The following is a 22,124-nucleotide window of genomic DNA, read 5'->3' on the forward strand; positions in this document are numbered from 1 at the left end:
CACATCCCACCTGTCGATAGCAGGGCTACAGGAGATGGGTGAGGCTTGTCCAGACCGAGCTCAAGAGAATCAGACAGGTCCCATATGCTTGTGTGATGACCGCCTTAGTGGCATTCATGAGTGGAAGGAGTGTTTTGTCTGTGGCAAACTATACCACAGTGAGGTGGGAGACATCTGAAGGAGCTGGGAATGGGGGGTGGGAGTGGGGGGAAATAATGAATCCGATTGGAAAGTCACTGAAATGGCATTTATGGGAAGGATTGAGACAGAGGCAGGAGACATGTCTGTACACCAGCCTCTCCAGGAAGGCCAGGAGACATGTCTGTACACCAGCGCTGCCTCTCCAGGAAGGTCCTCCCTTCAGCTCAGCACCTCTGTGGATGAGCTGGAGGTGTATTCAGCAGTGCTGCCCGTCTCTGGACGTGTGTCCATGGGTTTGCTCTGGCTTCAGACATGCCTGGTTGCACTCCTGTTCCCGTGTGTGTACACCCACCCTAGGGCATTTGCCTGTGTACAACACGTTGGCCTTGTCCTGGCTTGAAGGGAAGTTCTTCATTGCTCCAGGGTTATCACCACCTTAATGTGAGGTGGTTATATCACAGCATTGCAAGAACTGCATTGTTTAGACAATAGCAATTAAAATGCTACGTGCCCAGGTACCCAAGGCATCGTGGATGTTCTGGATCCTTCGGAGGCTGTTGTTGCCTGGGATAACCGTGGCACACACAGCTCTGCTGGATGCAGCTGTGGGGGTTTCACAGCCAGGGCTCCTCTAATTCCAGTCCCTGAGGCAAGCAAAGCTGGGTGATAGATGGTGATAGTCCATGGTGGTGGTAATGGGGAGAGGGTGGTGGTACCCTCCTGCTTTAGCAACAGGGTGATGACAGCTCTCCTAGGCTGTTCTCTGTGCTAAGGAAGGATGAAGGTTTGGGCTGGTAGACTGTTCTCTGGTCTTAGCAAGCTCAGAGCAGCTTTAGCATGGCACCAACATGGCTGTGACCAGTCATATGTGGGAAGCATGAAGTGGGTGGCTTGAAGCACTGTCCCCACTGAGCTTGGCCATTTTACTTTGCACTGCTGGGGTCTGGAGGGCTTTGAGCATCATCTCCAGCCTTGGCACACAGATGAGCGTGGTGGGAGAAGGTTCAGTGGCTGGGGAGGACCCAGGACCTGGGGTTTTTACTCCATGCACCCTGGCAGGTCCCTTCCTATCCCAATGGGACACTCCAGCACTATCAGTGCTCAGCAGAGTAACTTGTAGGGCTTCTGGAAATATGGAAATAGCGGGACCGTAAGCTTATTATGAGCATTAACATTTTATTTTAGTTTTGAACAAGTGAATTAAGTTACTGTAAATGGCTTGAGCAGTCGTACTTGGCAGCGTGCAGCCCCAACTTGTCATGTAATGGTTTTAATCTTATTTTTCAAGAACAGAGAGGAGAGAGGAAGAGCAATGGTTTTCTAACTGACTGGAGCCAAATCTGTGCTCATGTCTGTGCCTCTTCCATATCTCTCCGGGGTTTTGTTTGCACAATATTGTAGTGGATGTGGCGAACATATGGGGCTTAAATTCATTTAATAGTTGGAAGAAAATGAGTTTAAGGTTCTTATAGTATTAAGGTAGACATTTCCAAATTCGTTTTTAATGGAACATTTGTTCTCCAAAGATTATTATGCACCATTAAGTCCTCTGCTGCGTGGTGCCTTCTCGTGCCCCGGGATATTAGTGCCAAGGGATATAAACATGTTTATGGGGCCGCTTTATTGAGCGGTAAGATTAAATACACTAGAAGTGAAAATGTCAGCAGGGGCACGAGCGCTCTGTGTCGTCAGCCTTGTGTGAGAGCATCAGGACGTAAACGCTGTGCTACAGCATTAAAACCAGCTCAAATCAAGTTACAGCCAGCTGAAAACATTTCTCACCAGTACAGCGTCTCTAAACACTGGGATTTACCAGCACTAAATGTGTAGATGGAAGCAGGTAGTGGTACCTGGGCTTTTTCCTTCCCCCAGAGGAGTAGATGTGCAATGTTGGAGGGGGTCATAAACCAGCAAATTGTGTTCTAATGCTTCTCTGTGATGTGTGTGGGAGTGGGCAAAGCTCCCACCCAGCTGTAACTCTTTGTCTCACTGGAGAACAGCACTGGTGGGGGACACACACCTCACTCTGCTCATTTTAACAGATATGTATTTCTTTATATAAAAATAATATCTTACATTATATATCATTATATAAATAAGATAATATTTTAATAGATGAGCAGCATTTAATCTTTACTGTATATATTATAAAATTATATAAAATATAACATAGATGTATACGGTATATAAGAATATATAATATATATTTATATCCATACATTATATATACACATATATCCATATATGCATATGGATATATATGGATATAAATGGGCAGTATCATCTATATATCACTTGACCCAGGGGGGGGAAAAATAATCCCTGCATATGAGGGTAAAAAAAAGCTCTGTGCTAATGACTTACCCCCTGAGATATATGGGTATATAATGGGCAGTGCCGGGCCTGCTCATCCTTCTTTGTGTTGCTGCCGCTCCCTTGGTGCACAGGCCTTGCTGAGCTTTTCCTACCCTTCAAGTCAGGGGAAAAAATTGAGCGTTGGCTGCACAAGCCTGGTGGTTTTGGCATAAAACCAGCAAAACTAGTTCAATTTACTGCTTTAAAGGATCTGACTCCAAACCCGAGTCGGATTTTTGGGCTCCTTACTGACATGGGGGTGTGATATCTGAAGGCACGAGACTTGGCTGCTGGACTGATCTGGGCTGTGTGTCCATCCTGCACGGGACTGACGGACAGCTGGGATGGATCTAAAGGTGTTGAGGGAGAGGAATTTGTCTTTGAGTAATGGGAGGAGTTAATGAGGCCAGGCTTAATTCCTGCTACCCTGTTGAAATGCTATGGGCGATAACATGTATTTATGTGCCTCAGATAATTAGCCCCTCATAAATCTCAGTACCATATTTGCAGCTGTTTAATGCTGGGGAACATTTCCTTTGTCTTGGGCTTATTCTGAATAATAAGGGCTTCCCCCTTCCCCTCCTTTCCCCCCCCCCCCCATCCCTCATGAACCTCTGTAGTTAAAACCAAGCCCCATGTGGTTGATTTGACTGGGGGAAGTGGGGGTGGGGGTGGCTGTATCCCCTGCACAGGGCTGGTGGGCTGAGCTTTTATGGGTAGGAGAAACCCCGATGCTCAAATCTCTTCTGTGCAATAGTACAGCCACGTCACCTTAAATCATCTGGGGAGGGAGATTGGGTGATGACAGTGGGAGGAGGGTAGGTAAGGATCTACAAAAGGTGGCTTGTACTTTGGTGTTTCCGCTGTGGAGCGGGTGGAACGCCGGCCGTGGGTGCTGTGGGGTCATGGCTGTGTTATCTAGCTCGGAAGTGAAAACTGAACTCTTGTTTGTAGCAGGCCTTGATAAGCCTGCTTGAATAGTGGGAAGAGTTTGGGTAGACAATACCTACGGGAGGCTGCATAGTCTTTTCATGCATGTGTGTATATACAGAAGTATATAAAATATATATAGAGATATAAATGTATATACACCTATAAAAATAAAAGGCTGTATAGATAAATGTGTGTGCTTACATTTCATATGTCTGTGTCTGAAGGAGATGATATTTATCACGCAGTGCAGTGTGTGTGTGTGTGTGTGTGTGTATATATATATATACACACATATGGGTGTATACATATACACACACACACACATACATATATCTATTTGGCTACTCTCAGGGCTTTGACCTGAAGGTGCAGTTGGGAGGTTTGGTCAAAACTGCATTAGAAATTGTTAAATTTTAGGCCATCAGGAAATACCCTGGCTTTGGTATCCCTCAATAAGCAGCTAGCATTGCCAACAGAGCTGTTCATGCCCGTGGATGCATGGATGAGGGATGGAGAGGTGCTGGCTCAAGGGGACACCTGAGGTGTGGTTACCTCCCTGGACAAAGTGAATTTCTCTTTGCAGGTTACCTACACCAACTGTTCATGTGGTACTTTGAAACAAGGTGTTGCTCAGCTTGATTAAACAGGTTTAATTAGCTATTATGGCTTTATTTGAAGGTTCATGACCTCTGAGCAGATGCAGGGATGAGTGTGGTGTTTGTGTTGCTGCCAAAGCTAAAGGAAGGAAACCCTTGCTGCTTGAGCCAACGTGTCTCAAGGGCTGGGGGACGCTCTGACTTATTTTTCTTCAGATCATAGAACCATAGACTGGTTTGGGTGGGAAGGGACCTCAAAGCTCATCTAGTTCCAAATCCTTGCTATGGGCAGGTACACCTTCCACTAGCCCAGGGTGCCTAATACCCCATCCAACGTGGCCCTGAACCCTGCCAGGGATCCAGGAACAGCCACAGCTTCTCTGGGCACCCTGTGCCAGGGCCTCACAGATCCCACAGTAGGTCGTGTATTCTTACATCACCTAATGCAGGGTCTCCCATCCTGTAACCGAGTCTCCCCATCAACCTGAACTGGAAATGGCTCTATGCGTGATTGTAGCTGCTCTAGGTGCTCTGTTAGGGAAATATTCATCTTCATAGCGACGCTTTGATGACTCATCTCTTAATCCAGCGCCTGTTCGAAGTTGTGGCTGCAACGCAGGCGAGCGTGTTGCCATCCCCCCTGCTCCTGCAGCCGGGCGGTGGCTGAGTACCAGGGTTTTGCCTGTGCTGAACAGCACAGGAAATCTTACAGTTAAATTAACATGGCTCGTTTTAGAGTGCATGTGCCTTACTTGGAGCGAGATGTGGGTCTGGCACTCCTTCCTTATGTAGCTGGTGTTGAGCATGTTATGGCTGTTGCTTGTCTGCAGAGCTCCTAGCAGCCTGGACTCATGGACAGACTTTAATAATAATAATAACAACAATAAAATCTCCAAACAAAGACCAGCCAAAGAAAAACAAAGCGTGGCTGTTGGTGATGGGAAAAGGTTTGCTGAAGCTTAGATCTGCAACAGCTGGGAGGCTGCAGACCCCCGTGCCTCACCTGTAGCACTTGTATCCCACAGGCATTGACATCCTGAAGCTGGTGGCAGCCCAGGTGGGAAGCCAGTGGAAGGACATCTACCAGTTCCTGTGCAACGCCAGTGAGCGCGAGGTGGCAGCTTTCTCCAATGGCTACGCCGCCGACCACGAGCGGGCCTACGCCGCCTTGCAGCACTGGACCATCCGTGGGCCCGAGGCCAGCCTGGCCCAGCTCATCAGCGCCCTCCGCCAGCACCGCCGTAATGACGTGGTGGAGAAGATCCGAGGCCTGATGGAGGACACCACACCGGTAATGATGGGCTTTGCTCACAATCTCCTCTCTTTGACAGGCTCTTAAGTCCTGCCTGTTGCAGTTTGCATGTATCTCTGAATGCCACCAGCAGGACCTGCGCCTTTGTGAATGGGGAGGTGGAGGAAACAGCATCCCCCTTTAAACTTGCTCTTACATGCTGTAACTAAAGACCCAGGATTTTGTGAGAAGGGCCAAGGATCTGGGAGTGCTAAGAATTGCTGTTGTGAAGCAGCAAGACACTCCCTCCAGGGTGGTGGATGGTGGCTCCACGTGTACTGTCCTCCAGAGCTGTTGCCTTTCTGTGGCAGCTCTGGGTTTAAAACAAGCTGTCCCATGTTTTGGGGGAATAAATAAGTTACTGCAGGATATCTTGCAGCTGGGTCTCAGCTGGGTGTAAGTTATTGGGAGCTGCCTTGGTGGCCTTAGTTGGTCGGGTTTTGGCCACCTCTGCCTTACCTGTTGTCAGTGTGATTTTGGCTCTGATATCTCGGTGGTCTTCTGGAAATATTTTTAAAGGTGGTGGATGGGGCTTCTTCTGAACTTGGAAGTCAGTGGGACAACATGTGGGTGGAGGTGGGGGGTGGTTGAGGGAGGGTTCTTCCTAAACCAGGTGGTGAAGTATCTTTGGCCTTAGCAGTGACCCAGCTAGGAATGGATGAGTACCTGCAAACCTCTGTAGGTAGGGTGGGGCTGGCAAGGTGGAGCTTTGTGTATAACAAAGACTATGGGTTAGTGTGTGTGTCAGGGCATGGGGTTCCTAAATCCCATGTTGACCATCCCAAACTTCCCTGTAAGGGGGACTGTGGTCCCCTCACTGTGTCAAGCATCCCGTGTGACTTCATTTAGCATACCAAACATCTTGGTCTCTTGTAGACAGGGTGTGAAACCCCTTGTTATATAGCAGGAGACCTGGGCTTCATTTCTGAGACCCCAAGTTAGATGCATGCCAAGTATCACCCTATGCATCCTGCCCAAATTTTGGGTAGGTTCACAGTGCCAGCTGCGCGCTCTCTCCTCCTTCTGTGCTATCACTGTGAGCATCCAGGTTTGGCTTCTCCCTTCCAGCTCTTGGTAATTAATCAGCACATAACCTTTGTGTTTTCCTACCATTTTCCAAGATGTTTCAGGGTTGTTTTAGATCAAAGATTGTAAAAACAAAGTGAAAAGTCTGGGATGAAATTACGTTTGGAAAAAGGAGAGGTGGAGAAAATAATTTTCCCATGTGGATTAAAGGGCAGTAACCTTGGTTTTTGTAGTTTCTGCTGTGACTTCAAGTGCTCCAATGAAGTGCTGGGCTAGAACGTCTCATAAAACATGGGGCTTGTTTGTCAGCACAATGCCTAATTATTAACTGACTTGGGTTGTGCAGTGCTCTGCACTTCCGAAGGCTGTTTTGGCCAAGCCTTATCAGGTGGTTCTTCTCAAACAGCAAAAAATAGGTGTGGTAGCTCTAGGAATGGAATTTATTGGGTGAACTTTTGGGATGGTGGTCTCCTGATGATGGAGTAACCATGAGCCAGCTGCTCACCATAGGTTCATGCCTGTGACTCTGAAATATAGCAAATGGGTGCTCCAGAGAGCAAACCCAAATCTTGTGGATACTTGTAAGCAGGTCGTCTTCTGGACTTCCTGACCAGCTCTCCTGGAGGATGTTTATATTTGCTGTTTAAAACAGTGTGCTGTGTTCCCCAGCATCCAGCAGCACCTGGAGCCTGGTGGTCCCCCACACCTTTCACTTGTTTTTTGAGAAATAGGTAAAATCAGGTTGCTGATTTTTCAGGCAGCTCACTCAGGTTGGGTCTACATGAGAAATAGGGCTCACTTCAGCAGAGGAGGTATTTTATTTTTTAAGAAGTTCACCTGAGCTGGCACATCTTCCTCCCCCATGCATCTAATGGGCTTTTTTGGATGAGTATCCCTCACAGTCAACCTGAGGTGTTGGCCATTCTTCTGCCCTGAAAGTCCTGGACTGGTTGTTGTGCTGAAGCAGCGTGTGGGACGTTGAACCTCAGAAACACCCCAGGGTGCAGATTCAGCACATTGTGTTTCTGCAGAGCATTACCTGCCATAACCTGTCTGCCTCCTCTCCCTGAATCAGCTCCCGTGCTGTGGATGTGGGCGGTGATGGAGTAACCCTGGGAGGGATGCAGAAAGCTGGGGGAAGCAGCTTCTGCAAGGGAGACCCAGAGCCCTGGGACCTTGTGTTGGTGGCTGAGCTGCATCTCCTGTGGTCCGGACCACAAGTAACCAGGGGAGCTGACTGCTCAGGGCCAGGAGCAAGCATTCAGGTCATTTAATTTGGGTTGGTTTTCTAATCCTTTGGTTGGAAAGCCTTTAATTACAGCTAATCCAAATTTGGCTTGCGGTGATTTATCCGTCCAAACACAGACAAATTGAGGTGGTTTCTCCATACTGGACTGGTTTGACCCAAAGGAGCGGGTTGCCCTGTTGATGGCAGGTGTGGGTGCTTCATTGCACTGCTCCAGCAACTGTCCCTAAAGAAGTGGTCTTCCCAAAAAGGCCCCCCAACAAACCAAAAATCTAACAACAATTAAAAATCCCATCCCCCCCCCCAAACAATTAATAAAAAGAGCTTTTTTGCGCTGGGGAGGGAGTGAGGATGACTCGGAAGCAATGCCAAAGTCTGTGTCCTCCCTACAGCTAATGTGACTAATGGCATGATGCCCTCAGGCCAACCCAAGCCAGTGGTGAGCATCCAATGGGTGCTGATGTGTCCTCGATGAGCCCAGGAGGGATGCACGGCTGGCTGCACTGACCATGTGATGCCTTCAGCCCTTGCTTGGCATCCCTGGGTGCAAAAGGGGGTTTGCCCATCTCTCTCCCCTGTATCCTAAGAAAGTGCTGACACCCCAAATTTGTGTTTTTGGGTGACACAGCTCTCAGAGCCAGTAAATTGGTATCCTGAACCCAGCCAGCCTCCCTTTGCCATCCCACCAGCTATCGAATCCTTGTTTGAATCCTTGTCTCAAATCCTTTATCCAGCTTCAGCCTGTGAAACCTGCAGAGGCAAAGCTGCTCTCTCCCCATGCTCCATCCCCCCCCGCCGCAGCAGCCTCCCGGGTGTTGAAATCCAAATATTTACAACCCTCCATAGGAATAGGGAAAATTAATGGGAGTCTCTGGTGGGTTATGGTACACAGCAGGAACGTTTTCCTTCGGGTAGGAAAGGGCTCTGCTGAGGGCTCGTGGCTGTTTTAGGGAGATTATGCTGCTCTTGTGTCACGCTGAATGAATTTAGGTTAAAACGCGATTAGCCCGCTGAATCGCTTTGCTAGGTTGGGGTTGTTTTTGGGGGGGGGATGTTTCCAGCTGATCCAGAAAATATAATGAGCATGGTGGCTGTGGGAAGGGTTTTTTTTTGGGGTGCATTTTAACTCATGAGGCTCCGTTAAATCTGGCCCTGGCCACAAATGCTTCTCCAGGTGGAGGTTTGCAAAACAGGCGGGCTTGCTGGGCAGTGGCATGCGAGCCCAGGCACTGTTTAGTGAGCACAGGCACACCCCAAATCTGGGGTGCTGACAACAATAAAAATCAAGGATAGAGGTCAGGGGCCAGGGGGTGAGGGAGAGAGGGTTTTCACTGCTATCCCAACAGCCTCAGTTCTCTGTTTTGGGGTTAAAATCCAAAAAATTCAGTGCAGCATTTTGCAGATAGCGAGGGGTGTCTGTGCTTGCCCAGGCTGGCCTGGGGTGTTCCTGGTGTGGCTGGCCATGTTTTCTACCAGATGTGTCCTATCTTTAAGCTCTTATCTCTTTATTTATGGCCTCAGGGAATAGATGGAGGGGAAACAAACAGCCTTGCTCAGGGCGCTCGGCAGCATGGCCTCAGCAAAGCTTGGGAAAATAAGAAATGAGTAAAGGAGATGCTGAAGGTGGAGAGGCTGCAGCCCTGGGCCCAGCGAGATTTTGATCCATGGCTAATTGTGTGCTGGGGGATAATCCAGTGAATCAGCAGATTCATCAGGGCTGGGTCTGGTGTGAGGTTAAGCTGTGGGGGTTTTAGGGGGGCTGTTGGAAGAGAAGAGGATGTGAAAGCGGCGCACTGACCAGGCACATGGCTGTGGCAGAGCCCTTGGCTCCTTTTCTTCCTCTTTTTTTCAGGTCAAAACCCTGGGGGAGGCAGGGAGCAGTGTTCCTGAATTCCAGCCCTGACTGCTCCTGCCCATCCTCTTAATTTCCTCTTTTGGCAAAGCAGAACTGGGCTGGACCCACTAATTAGTAATTAACGTTGTGCTCCATCCGCAGCAGAGCGGGAGTGAAGCTGTTGGATGGATTTCCTACCCGGGGTGGGGGGGTGTGCCATGTGAGGGCTAGGCAGGAAAACCCAAAACTGCATGTAACTGTGCCTTTTGGGCTTGTGTGAGGCTTTGTTTGAGGTGTAAAGCTGTAGGGTGAGGTGGCCAGAGCCCTGAGGAAGGGGCAAGGCCAGTTGGGGTTTGCTGGGGTGAGCATTGCAGGTTTGCTCTAAACCATGAGCCAGTTTTCTGTGGACCAGGGTTGGGTATGAAACAGGTTGGAGAAGGTGCATTAAACAAAAACTTGGTAACTACTACAGTAATATAAACTTAAAAATACAAACTCTTTATTAGATGTGGTTGTAATTTAGGTTTTCCTCCTGTGGCAGCCACATCTCCTTGGGTCTGTATTTGCAGTATATTGGCCTCAGGAGAGTGAGGTGAAGCCAGAAGGTTGTGGGGCAAGCTGAACTTGGTCCTGGCTTGTAGCGGTAGTTGGGTTTGGAAGCTCTTTATCATGGCTTCATCAGACTTTCATTGTGGTTTGAGTTGGAAAAGTGGTTGGACATATCTATAGAAATAAGTCATTGGGAGCTCTCGGAGACACTATCTCCTGCTTGGCCCACAAAGGGATGGTGCTGGTGGGAAAAGCTGCTTCCCCCATGGATGGTTGTGTTTTGGTCTGAGTCTAAACCCTCTTCAGACCTGGTGTTGCCCATCCTGAGTTATGGTGAGGCTTGAGTAGCTCTTCTCCCGGTCTGCTGTGTCTAGAGGGACTCCACTTCCACCTCAGAGGTGGCATTGAGAACTTTGTTGAAACCTGTCTGGTGAGGTGAAGGACATGGAGAGGACGTTTGGGTTTTTCCACCACAGGCCATTGAGCACCTTCGTGCCTTTGCCATCCTAGCAAAGGGGTTGCCTCCTGCTCTGCAGCACCTGCTATATCTCTGCCTCCTCAGTGAGACCTCATGGCCCAGCCAGTGGTGGTGTGCCTTCCAAGGTCTGGTCTATCCTGAAGATGGACCCCCAAACACCCTGTGAGCATCAAAGCTGCTCACCCAGGCAAATCCTCCCTATGTCTGTGTGGACCTGCTACCATCACCCTCTGTTTGCAGCATCACCTGTGCAGGACTGCCACCCAGCCCACCCCACTTCCTCTCCTGGGGCTTCTCCTCCTACATACCCTACAGAGAGGCATAACAGACCTGGGAATAGGGCTGGTGTCAGCCGCGTGTCATCTTTTGGCAGGGAATCCAGGAAGCGGCCACCTCAGTGCTAAATTTATCCCCCCCTACCCTGCATCCCAGGATGGCATGCAGCCACCCTCTGCAGAGGTTGCTTCTGCTATTCCAGCTCCCTCCTAAATTTGTGTTGGGGCAAGAAAGTGTGACTGGAGCACGGCACCACAACACCGGGCTGATGCAGCAGCAAACCTGCAAGCTTGTCTTACTGTCTGGTTGCTGCAGCAGGAATTTCAGGGAAGCACTGCCTGAGGGAAGGTTGGGTTGTTTTTTTTGGTTGGCTTTTTTAACGCCCACGGCTGCTCCCTCCTAACATTAGCACAGCAGCTGCAGGTTCTGTTTGTCCAAGCTGAGCTTTTTATTGCGGTACAGTAAAATGAAGGCAGAGAACGGGACCAGCCAGCTCAAAGAGAGCTGTTGAGAGCGGCTGTGAGAAGAACATAAAGCCAAGCCTGTGTTGTCTTCTGCACCCATCCCCTTTCTGTACCCGTTTATCCCTTCCAGGAATGACCTTCAGGCACTCTGAGCTCCCTTAGAGCATCCTCCCACATCCAGAAAGATGTCGGTGCTTTACTCGCAGCTCTTTGGGAAGCAGCTCCACAGGAGCTTTTAGGATTTTTAGGGTTTTTTTTCTCTTTTTGCATTGCAAACCTCTTGCTGCAGTGCTAAAAAAAACCTCAATAAAAGAATAAATTGGCAGGGTGCCCCAGTATGAGTGACCCACACTCGGTCGTGGGACGATGCTGCAGTGCCTTTGGTTTTCCACGCTGGACCATGCATCTGACCTTCTCCCATGTGTCTGTCTCTGCAGGTGCAAATGCAGCCTCAGTGGCAAGCGCAGGACCCCAGCAACGATGATGGAAAGGTGAGAAACGTGGTGGCTCTGGAAAGGCAGAAGAGCTTCGCAGAGTTGTGAGGGTTTTCCAGGCAGAGCTGGGTTTCACCCCAGCGCTGCGGTTTGTTAAAACAGGAATGGCCAAGGTGGTTTCAAGCAAATGAGTCACGGGCTATGAATAGTGTTGTTTTTTACACCTATTCCACAGGCTTCACCTCATGGCAACCTTTAGCTTTCCCCAGCCTTTCAAAGCCCTCCTTCCCACTCGCTTTCCTCCTGTGGTTTAAATATTAACAGGCATCTGAGCATCCTGTTTGCTTTGCCTCATAAGCTCGCAGCCATTCGGCTGTTTGGAAAGCTTTGGGCTCCTGGGATGCCTACAGTCAAATAACCTCGGGTGATTTTTCCCCCCCCCTCCTCTTTCCTAGCATGCTTTAGCAGCTGTTTAATTAAACTCCAAATGACTTGCACGCTTCTGGGAAGGGTTTTTCCTCTCTGCTGGGAAGGCAGAGCCAGGGCAGCCGGCTGCTCCTTGCCCTCCTTGTAATTGCTTCTTGGCTGTCGAGGCCCCTTTTTGGAAATCAGGAGGTGGGTTTGTGGCTGGCTATTAAATAGATGAGCTGCATGGGGATAAACTAACCCCACAAGCCCGTTTATGTTGGTTTTGGGCTTTTTTTTTGAAGGGGAAATGGGAGCGTGTTGGATTTGGAAAGCAGCCAGCTGCTGTTCTGGTCCTTCCCTTGCTGCTCCCCAGTAGGCAATCAGCTGATTCTTGTCGATGAGTTGTATTGGAAAGGGAGTTTCAGAAGAGAAGGCAGATTCTTTTAATTAAAAATTAAAGCTGACTTATTTCTAACATGCCCATTGCGTAATGTGCTGGGCTAGAACAACTCCTCCCCTGTTATATTTTTCAATGGGGGAGAAAAAAAACCCCAACAACCTACCAAAAAGCCAAAACAAAACCCACTTTTATTCTACCAGGAACAGGCTTCAATGTTAATTTAATGTGAACTAATGGGCTTCTCAGCAGACATGTGACTTGTGGGTGGCGAATTCCTCGACATGGATGAGGAATGTGCAGGCACATCCACGCCAGTGTGGTAGTGGCTCAGTAGCTCCCTTTCCCACAGCCTTTAATCCAAATTTTGCATTTGTTTAATCCCCAGGTTAGTAGGCAAAAGCACGTTAGCAGAACAGCCTGGTCGTTCCCTCTGCAGGAGGAGAAAACAGGGTTGTGAAATGCTGTGGGGAGGGTTGGTCAGTGTGTACAGGGGTGTGCAGTTCTGCTCTTCAGCAGGTCAAGTGGGGAGGCAGGGTTTGGGAAGAAGCTGGGTATTAGATGGTCCTTAAAGCAACCTGCTGGGGGGGGCAGGGAAGGACACATAATGCACTTGGTGAACCACAGAGGTGCCCAAGCTGCTGCCCAGCAATGTTGGGTTGCTGACCCCAGCTTCTTGTTCCTGTGAGGAATGGAAACCAGAAAATACCTGAAAGGTGCCTGTAAGAAAGCTGGGGAAGAACTGTTCGTGAGGACATGGAGCAGTAGGGGTAGCAGTTTTAAACTCAAAAAGGGGAGATTTAGGTTGGATATTAGGAAAAAATTCTTCAATATGAGGGTGGTAGATCAGTGGCACAGGTTGCCCAGAGGGGTGGTGGAGGTCCCATCCCTGGAGAGATTCAAGGTCAGGCTTGATGGGTCTCTGGGCAACCCGATCTAGTGAAGATGTCCCTGCTTACTGCAGGGGGATTGGACTTAGATGACCTCTAAAGGTCCCTTCCAACCTTACACATTCTATGAAAAGCTTCGCTTGAGGTTTGTGAGAGACACAGAGTGGGGTAGTGTTGGCTGGTGCCATGCAGGTAGGAAGGAGATGCACAAAGGAAGATGCAGAGCATGGTCAGGTTATGAAGTGGGTTCGCACCAGCAACCAAATGGTGCCACTTGCCAGCATGGTGTGTCCCAGCAGTGCTTGCTGCTCCTGGGGTCTTTGGGACCAATGATCCAAACACGTGCCCTTGGCTCACAGCAAGGTAGCAAAAAGCTGGAGCACTGGGGTGATGTGGAGGTTGATGCCAGCCCCTGCTTGTCCTTCCTGGCCCTGGAGTCAGGTGGGATGGATTTCTCCATCATGCATTAAAGGGGTGCTCTGGGTCAGTGGGTCCCCTGGGAGAGGGAGGCCACCCAAACACGTAGACTGCTCACCAAGGTTGGGCTGGGGTGTGCTGAAAGCCACCGTGAATCCCTGCCAGGATTAACTTTTCTCTCTTTCCCCATCCGAAGCTGGAAGTTGACAGACTTGCGCTGCCGGTGAGCCCCAGCCCTCTCAGCCCTGTGCCCACCCCCAGCCCCAAACCCCCTGAGGCGGCCGTCCTCACCGTGGAGCCCTCTCCTTCAGAGAAGAAATGCTTCTTCGTGGATGAAGCGGAGCCCCTCCTGCGGTGCGACTCGGCCTCCAGCGGCTCCTCCGCGCTCAGCCGGACAGGCTCTTTTATTACCAAAGGTACCAAAACCAGCCTGGGGAAGGGAAGCGGGAGGACTTGATGGATGCCACAGCCTGCGGTCAGCACACGTGGCAGAGCTGCCTGATGTGATGAGATTAAAGTAAATAACTGGGTAAACTGGCTCTCCAGTGTACGCCTATCACATCCTCATTCCATACCAGAACATCCTGTTTGCAGAGTCAATGCAGATATGAGAGAGGAAAACACCTTTAGAGGCTTGTAACTCTTTGAAGCACTGCTGGAGGAATTGTAGCATCCCTGGATGTTTGAGGGGGGCTTTTCTCCTGACTTTTGGCGGTTGCATTGGCCCATGAGTTATTGTATGAGATGAAACCAGACAAAAGTTGGGTCAAGATTAATTATAATTTTTTTAATTATTACACCCCCTTGGTCCTGCTTGCTGCAACTTGAGGTGTAAATCACCAGTAGCCATACACCACCACCACACACCCTTTGAGGGGGTTTAATTTACTGCATTTAACTCACTGTGTTTAATCATCTATAACTTCTGATGAAGATGAAACCCTGAGCTCAGTCAATCTGCTGAATTTATACTTGGGTGGGGAAATGAAGCTGACCACCCAACAAAAATTCAGATGACCAGAATTTAGCTTTCCTTTTTTGGCTCCCCTTCCTCTTCACTCTTCCTCACTGGTCATTCAGCATTTATAAATGCTGTATTTGCTCTCACAGGATCCTGGATTAGGCGCTTAGCAGCGCTGACTCCTCTGTCTTCTCTCCTCCCCATCGTTCTTCCCCCTCTGCCTTTTCCCTTCATTCTCCTTGTGACATGTCCCTCTCCAGAGGTGGTACCAGGGGATGGACTGAGGTCTCTCAAGGAGGACAAGACCTTGTTGATGGAGGTTTCTTGAGGGGTTTCTTGACCACCCTCTCTTTTCTTCCTACAGAAAAGAAGGACACCGTCCTGCGCCAGGTGCGCTTGGACCCTTGCGACCTGCAGCCCATCTTCGATGACATGCTGCACATCCTCAACCCCGAGGAGCTCCATGTGATAGAGGAGATCCCGCAGGCTGAAGACAAGCTGGACAGGCTATTTGAGATCGCTGGAGTCAAGAGCCAGGAAGCCAGCCAGACCCTCCTGGACTCTGTCTATAGCCACCTCCCCGACTTACTGTAGGCACTGGGTCACCACACACTCTCTGAATATCTGCTAGAGCTAGCTTGGCACTTGTTAAGACGACCGACAATATGCAGGCAGGTTTTGTTGTAGAATATATGGCCAGTATTTTTGTTGAGGTGTCCTTGGTTTCTGGAGGGGGGGCAGTTTGCCAGCATTGCACCCCTCCACCTTAACTCTTTATCGCTCAGTCCAAGTCTTTGCACCCTCTGCCCCTTTCCCCAGCATCTCTTCTCCTTGTTCTCATTCCAGTCAGATCAGTCGATGCACTTTAAAAAGAAAAACAATGCAGTTAACGAACTAAAAGACCATAAATCTGGTGTAATTTAACACATCAAACCGGGGATTGTTCTGTAACCCACATCTTCTGTCAAAGTTGTCGCTCGGAGTGACCGTCTCCCACCACCTCCTTTCGCTTTGGAGCGGTAAGTGGCAAAAAACACGCAAAAAAGCCCCAAAACAACCCCCAACAAACACCCTGATCGTTGCTGGTTACCGTCTCAACGCAGCTAAGCTTCCCACCCGAGCTGACTCTCTTCTTTTTTTATTTTAACTGTACTATTGTATAGCTCCTATCCATTGCTGAGATTTTACTAGCACGGTTATTTATTGTATGGTTTTCACCTGGACAATGCATCGCCCTCCTTTATAAGCTAAAGCAGAAGAGCTTTAACAGCTAAAGGAAAAGAAACACAAGGGTCAGTCCCACCAAACCTTCTTGAGGCGATGATGAAAAAGAAAAAGGTCCCTTTTGCCTTCAGTTGAATGTAAGGAGTTATCTTGCCTTGCCGCTCGCGGGCCCCGAAGGGGAGAGCCGGTGCTGGATGTGGGGAGGCGAAGGCGGCCGCCGGTGGTCCTGCTCTCCTCGTGGTGTTAAGACTTAAACCAAGCTATGCTTTTACACTCGTGTCTCTCTTGTTTGTTTTTTTTATACAGACGTGGCTGATAAGTTCTCCAAAGACCTTACCAGGTCTCAATAGTCTCTTCAAATCACACTTCACTTTTTATTAAGGAAACAAAAAAAAAAAGGGGGGGGGGAATGGGGAGGGGGGGGAAGTGGGGTGGGGAGGGTGGGAAAACCCTGCATCATAAGAAGTCTGTCTGATTATATTTGCAACTATTATGCTCCCGTAACAAACAGTCTGTACTATGCTCAATTTGAAGAAATCATCATATGAGGGCGGCGTGTGCCCCCCTTGGGAAGGGGTGGGAGTGAGGGAAGAGGGGAATGAATTGAAAAATTGCCTTCCAGTGTACTAATTTATTAATAAATACTAGGTGTTTGTTACTTGACACCGTTCTGTGTTAACCTCCTTAACACCTGCTCCTGCCTGGGGATACCTGGGTGGAGCGGGGGCTGCTCAGGGTGCCCATGGGGAGGTGAACAGGGAGATTTTGTGGGGTGGTCATGGGGTTGTCTCCTTTAGCTTGGAGGCTAATGTGTGATTGCTTTCTGTTACCACTACCCTGGGTCGCTGCTGGAGCTATCTACAGCCAGGAATTGGGGGGTGGGGTGGGATGCTTCCCTTAGGGCAGGTCCCTGCAATGAGCTGGGGTGGGTGATGTGCTAATCCCTGTAGCGGTGGGCAGATCAGAACGCTGGTGGAACTCCAGGATTGTGTTTTGCGAGCTCTGAAAAGCTTTGCAGGCATTTTGGGTTGGGGGGGGGGGGGGGGGAGCTGAAGTATTAATTTTCCAGGATGCAGCTGCTGTGCTGAGTCACTCCTGTGCCATGGTCTTGCAGTCACAGCGTTTCTCCTGCCCTGCTACAGTACTGATGTCCTTAAAAACATCTCCGCTCCCAAATAACTCATCCCTTGTTATTCTGCCTGCAAATGGAAGCTGTAATGGGAGAGCTGCTTCTGGTTTATAATACTGTCATTTTGTATTCTTAGCTCTGGAGCATCCTCTGCTAACTAAGGTCCTGTGTTTTTGTTCTGGCTGGCATTGAAAATTGCCCTTACAGACTATACTTAGGTGCAGGATTAAGACTGTTCACCGCATGGGCAGATGGAATACAGAACAAAACAGCAAGTGCTCTTCTTAAGCATCCTGAGGTGGGGTTGTCCCCCACTGGCAATGAAGCATTGAGTGGCTGCAACACCTCTTCAAAGCATCAAGGGGAAAAAAAAGCCCAACACCAGGATGCTAAAAGTGGTATTTTGAGGTGGAGCCCAGTGCCACCCTGTTGGCATGAGGGGATTTTTATCTCTTGTGTGGTGGTTGCTGTTGGTACTCCTGGGCAAGAATTGGCAAGGGGAGGAGAGGTGATGTGTGATTGTGGCTCAATCAATAGCTGAAGGCAAGCACAGGCTGCTTTAAATTATACTTAGTAGGTTCTTGGAGTGAGTCCACCTGGGAAATTGGGAAATTTGCCTTTTCCCTAAGGTTCAGGTACTCCCTGCTAAATCGGGGGGTTGTAAATGCTGGGGCCATAAGCTTCTAGGAAGAGGATTTAGCAGCTAGGTGAAGTGCCATGAAGCAGGCATGTGGTGGAGATGCCTTGGCCAGGAGGTGCTGATGAGACATGAGGAAGCTGTTAAAGCACATGCAGGTGTGTCCCTGAGCTGTTTGGGCACGTTTAACTCATGTTGGTGATAGGATGTGGAACAGACCAAGACTTGGGCAATGCTGGCTCCATCTGTGTTGTGTCTGTTTTGAGCATCACTCTCTGCTTTGCTGCACCTGGATGTTGGTCTTCTGTCCCACTCCATCTGTTCCTTAGCTGAGACCTGTAAGCAACCCCCTGTGAATGTGTATGTATGTGTGTGCAATACATTTAGATTTATATTCTAATAGATGCAAATATGTTAATTTATATTAAATGATACAACACAATTTATTATGATATATGTAATCATATGTATATATTTGTAATATTATAATTACTTGGTACATACATGTGTAGAATCTATCACAGAATGCTAGGGGTGGGAAGGGACCTCGAGAGATCATCTACTCCAACCCCCCTGCCAGAGCAGGAGAACCCAGACTAAATCATGCAGGAACACATCCAGGTGGGTTTGAATGTCTCCAGAGAAGGAGACTCCACAACCTCTCTGGGCAGCTTGTTCTGCCCTCTTTCAGTTTCAACCTGTTGTCCATTGTCCTGTGGCTACAAACCCTGGTAAAAAGTCCCTCTCCAGCTTTCCTGTAGCCCCTTCAGGTACTGGAAGGTGCTGTAAGGTCTCTCCAGAGCCTTCTCTTTTCCAAGCTGAACAAGCCCAGCTCTCAGCCTGTCTCCATAGCAGAGGTGCTCCAGCACTCTGCTCATCTTTGTGGCCTCCTCTGGACTCCCTCCAACAGCTCCATGTTCTTATACTGGGGACCCCAGAGCTGGATGCAGTACTTTGGGAGGATTCTCATGTGAGCAGAGCAGAGGGGCAGAATCCCCTCCCTCAACCTGCTGCTCTTGCTGCTTTTGATACAGCCCAGGGCATGGTTGGCTTTTTGATGTGCAAGCACACATTGCTGCATAACGTTGAGCTGCTCAGTCACTAACACCCCCAAGTCCTTCTCCTCAGGGCTTTTTTTCAATCCCTTCATTCCCCAGCCTGTAATTGTTCTTGGGATTGCCCCAACCCGTGTGTAGGACCTTGAACTTGAACTTAATGCAGTTTGCACAGGCTCAGTTCTCATGCCTGTCCAGGTCCTCCTGGATGCCTTCCCTCCCATGTGTCGGCTGCATCATGCAGCTTGGTGTCCTCGCCAAACTCGCCGAGGGTGCACTCGATCCCACTGTGGCGAGGAACACCACTTGTCCCTGATGTCAACTTCAACTCTGAGAATGTGACCATCCAACCAGTTCCTTACCCACTGAGTGGTCCATCCATCATATTTGTGGTTGCTCTTTCCTTACCCACCAGTGCTATAAACCCATTGCAGAAGGCCACCAAATTTGTCAGGCAGGATTTGCCCTTAGTGAAGCCATGTTGGCTGTCACCAATCACCTCTCTATGTTCCACGTGCCTGAGCACAGTTTCCAGGAGGATCTGCTCCATGATCTTGCCAGGCACAGAGGTGAGACTGACTGGTCTGTAGTTGCATGGTTCTTCCTTTTCTCCCCTTTAAAAAACAGGGGTTACATTTCACAGAGTCATGTTAGGAGTTGGAAAGGACCTCAAAAGATCATCTAGTCCAAGCCCCCTGCCAGAGCAGGATCACCTAGACATTTCCCCTTCTCCAGTTAGTGGGAACCACCATGATGTCTCAAATATGATAGAGAATGGCTTAGCCACTTAGTCTCAGACTTGACCTTCTCCTACAGTGGGCAGTTCTTCATTCTCCCAGTCCCTGCCTTTGCCTTCTGTGAATTGGGCAGTGTGGCTCTAGGGCCCTTGCTGGTGGGGAATGAGGCAAAAGATTCATTGAGCACCTCAGCCTTCTCCGTATCCTGGATAACCAGGTCTGTTTCCTCCTGGACAGGGCCCACATTTTCCCTCATCTTCATTTTATCACTGACATACCTACAGAAACTTTTCTGGTTTCCCTTAATGTCCTTGGGCCAGAGTTAATTCTAGCAGGGCTTTAGCTTTTCTACCCTGATTCCCGGTTGCTTAGTTGGACAGTTTCTCTGTATTCCTCCCTGGCTGCCTGTCCTTGCTTCCACCTTCTGTTGACTTTATGTTTGAGTTTGTCCAGGAGCATCTTGTACATCTATACAGGCCTACTGGCATTAGTTTGCCTGACTTCCTCTTTGTTGGGATACATCACTCCTGGGCTTGAATACTAACCAGCTGTCTTTGCCCCTCTTCTCTCCACGGCTTTCTCCCTTGATACTGCATCAAGCAGGTCCCTGCAGAGGCCAAAGTCTGCTCTCTTGAGGTCCAGGGTAGTGAGCTTGCTGTGTGCCCTGCTCACTGCCCTGAAGATCTTGAGCTCCACCATGTCATGATCACTGCAGCCAAGGCTGCCCCTGAGCTTCATGTTCCCCACCAGCCCCTCCTTGTTGGTGGGGACAAGGTCCACCGTGGCACCTCTCCTCCTTGGCTCCTCTATCACTTGGCAAAGGAAGTTACCATCAATGCCCTCCAGAAATGCATGCATAAACCCACTTTTAAAATAAAAATTATGCAAAATAGGCATTTTAACAAGTACTGTCAGGTCTGCATCATAGGTGAGAGGTGCAGGTTTGAAGTGTGCAGCTTGGCTTTGCCCCTTGGCTGGCTTTGCTCACACAGTCATGTTTGGTCCTTGTGCACTGTCTTTTGCCTAGGAACAACCTGGAGCAGGGGGATTGGAGTGCTGGGGTGGCAGTCCTGGGTGGTGGAACTTGTTAAACCCGAGGGGATGGAAAGCATGATGAGAGTGTAACTGTGCTCTCCTGCCTGCTGTGGGCACCTTGCACTGAGACAGAGACCAACATTTCTCATGTAGCCCCCAGCTGCTGCTGCCCTGCTTGCTGCAAGCTTGGACACAAGGTGTGAAAACTGCATCTTCCCCCATAGTCAGTGTTTCCTGGGTCAAAACCTGCTGGAGATCCCTCTAGGATGGTCTGGCATCCTCAGGACTACGTGACTCTGCTGTGACAGGGTCTTTTAACACCTCCAGTGCAAACGAGGTTGGTGATTTATTTGTTCAGGGTTTTTTTTTTTTTTACTTCTCTCTCCGTTTTTCCTCATGAACTGTGGGTGCTCCATGCAGAAGAACAAGGTATCTGGTGTGCTTTCCTCCTACCGCAGCCCAGTTGGAATTTATCCTAATGGGGAATTAATTGTAACCCTCCGGCCTGGCTGCTTGCGTTACGTCAGCTAATTGCCGGTGGTGAATTGCAGCACGGCCTCCGTGTAGGAGGAAACATCTGTGCAGCCTTTGTGTGAATAGCCTACGGGGAGGTCTGTGGTGATGCTGCACCAGGATACCCTACGGGCTTGGTGTGGGATGCAGGGTTATTGAGGGGGGTGTGGTGTGCTGTGTGCCTGTGCCCGTGGGGTTGAGCTCTGCAGTGGAGGGGTGTGTGGTGTGCTCATCATCACAGGGATGGCTTCCACAGAAATCCTCCTCTGGCATCACTTGGCTGTGAGTTTGAAGTCATGAAGGCTTTGCTGCTGAGTTCTCTTCTCTTGGACTTTGCTCTTTTTGCAACAGGGAGGTTTCCTGGGCAACGGGTAGGAAAGGGGAAGCTGGAAGAGATGCATTGATATACATGTGGAGGACATGCCTGGTGGTGGCACCCCCTGATGTGTTGATCAAACCAGCCTTTAGGACAGGGCTCCTTTAGGACCCCGTGCAAGCATTTATGAGGTTTACAGTTTCCTTCCTACTGCTGTAATTTAATTTTCCCTTCCAGTTGTCCTCCCTTTCTTGAGCATTTTCTTAACTGGTTGCCCAGGCTGCCCAGGGAGGGCGTTGAGTCACCATCCCTGGATGTGTTTAAAAAAAGGGTAGATGAGGTACTTAGAGATCTGGTTTAGCATAGGACAGGAACGATGGGACGCAGTGATCTTAAATGTCTTTTCCAACCTTGTGATTCTGTGAACCAATATAATCCAGAAAAAGGGACTTGCCCCCCCCCCCCCAATTTAACTATAATATGCAAGAATAATGCTGGATCAGCTCTCAGTGAAGACGCTGGCCAGCAGCTCCAGAAGGGTCTTTGTGGGGTTTCCTAAACTCACAAGTTGATGCAAATTTATGTGCCATTGCACCTGGGCAAGGTTCTTGTCTCTGTTCTTCAGGTGCCTAAAATGCGCTTGAGTATCTGACTCTGAAGCCACTTAAGCGATGTTAGAGACATGTCTCCTTCTCAGACTTGCTTTGGCTGCTTGATCAGCCCATAATAGGCCTCTAATTCAAAATATTTCATTTTTTTAATTCTTAACTGTTCTTAATTTT

At 49.2% G+C, this 22,124-nt stretch overlaps 1 protein-coding gene across 1 annotated transcript in view; it reads left to right on the top strand.

Annotated features, from left to right (window-relative positions):
* Positions 1 to 16,309, top strand: part of TNFRSF21 (TNF receptor superfamily member 21) — a gene marked incomplete at its 5' end in the record, with an annotated part of 35,947 nt that extends 19,638 nt beyond the window's left edge. Inside the window, 4 exons of the mRNA XM_084261540.1 lie at positions 5,051 to 5,316; positions 11,627 to 11,680; positions 13,932 to 14,151; positions 15,061 to 16,309. Of these exons, the coding sequence (XP_084117666.1) occupies positions 5,051 to 5,316; positions 11,627 to 11,680; positions 13,932 to 14,151; positions 15,061 to 15,290 (770 nt within the window). The 3' untranslated portion in view covers positions 15,291 to 16,309. The remainder of the gene's footprint in view (positions 1 to 5,050; positions 5,317 to 11,626; positions 11,681 to 13,931; positions 14,152 to 15,060) is intronic.
* Between the last annotated feature and the right edge of the window lie 5,815 nt (positions 16,310 to 22,124).

This window comes from Gallinula chloropus, assembly GCF_964237585.1.
Source record: "Gallinula chloropus genome assembly, chromosome: 3".
NCBI lineage: Eukaryota > Metazoa > Chordata > Aves > Gruiformes > Rallidae > Gallinula > Gallinula chloropus.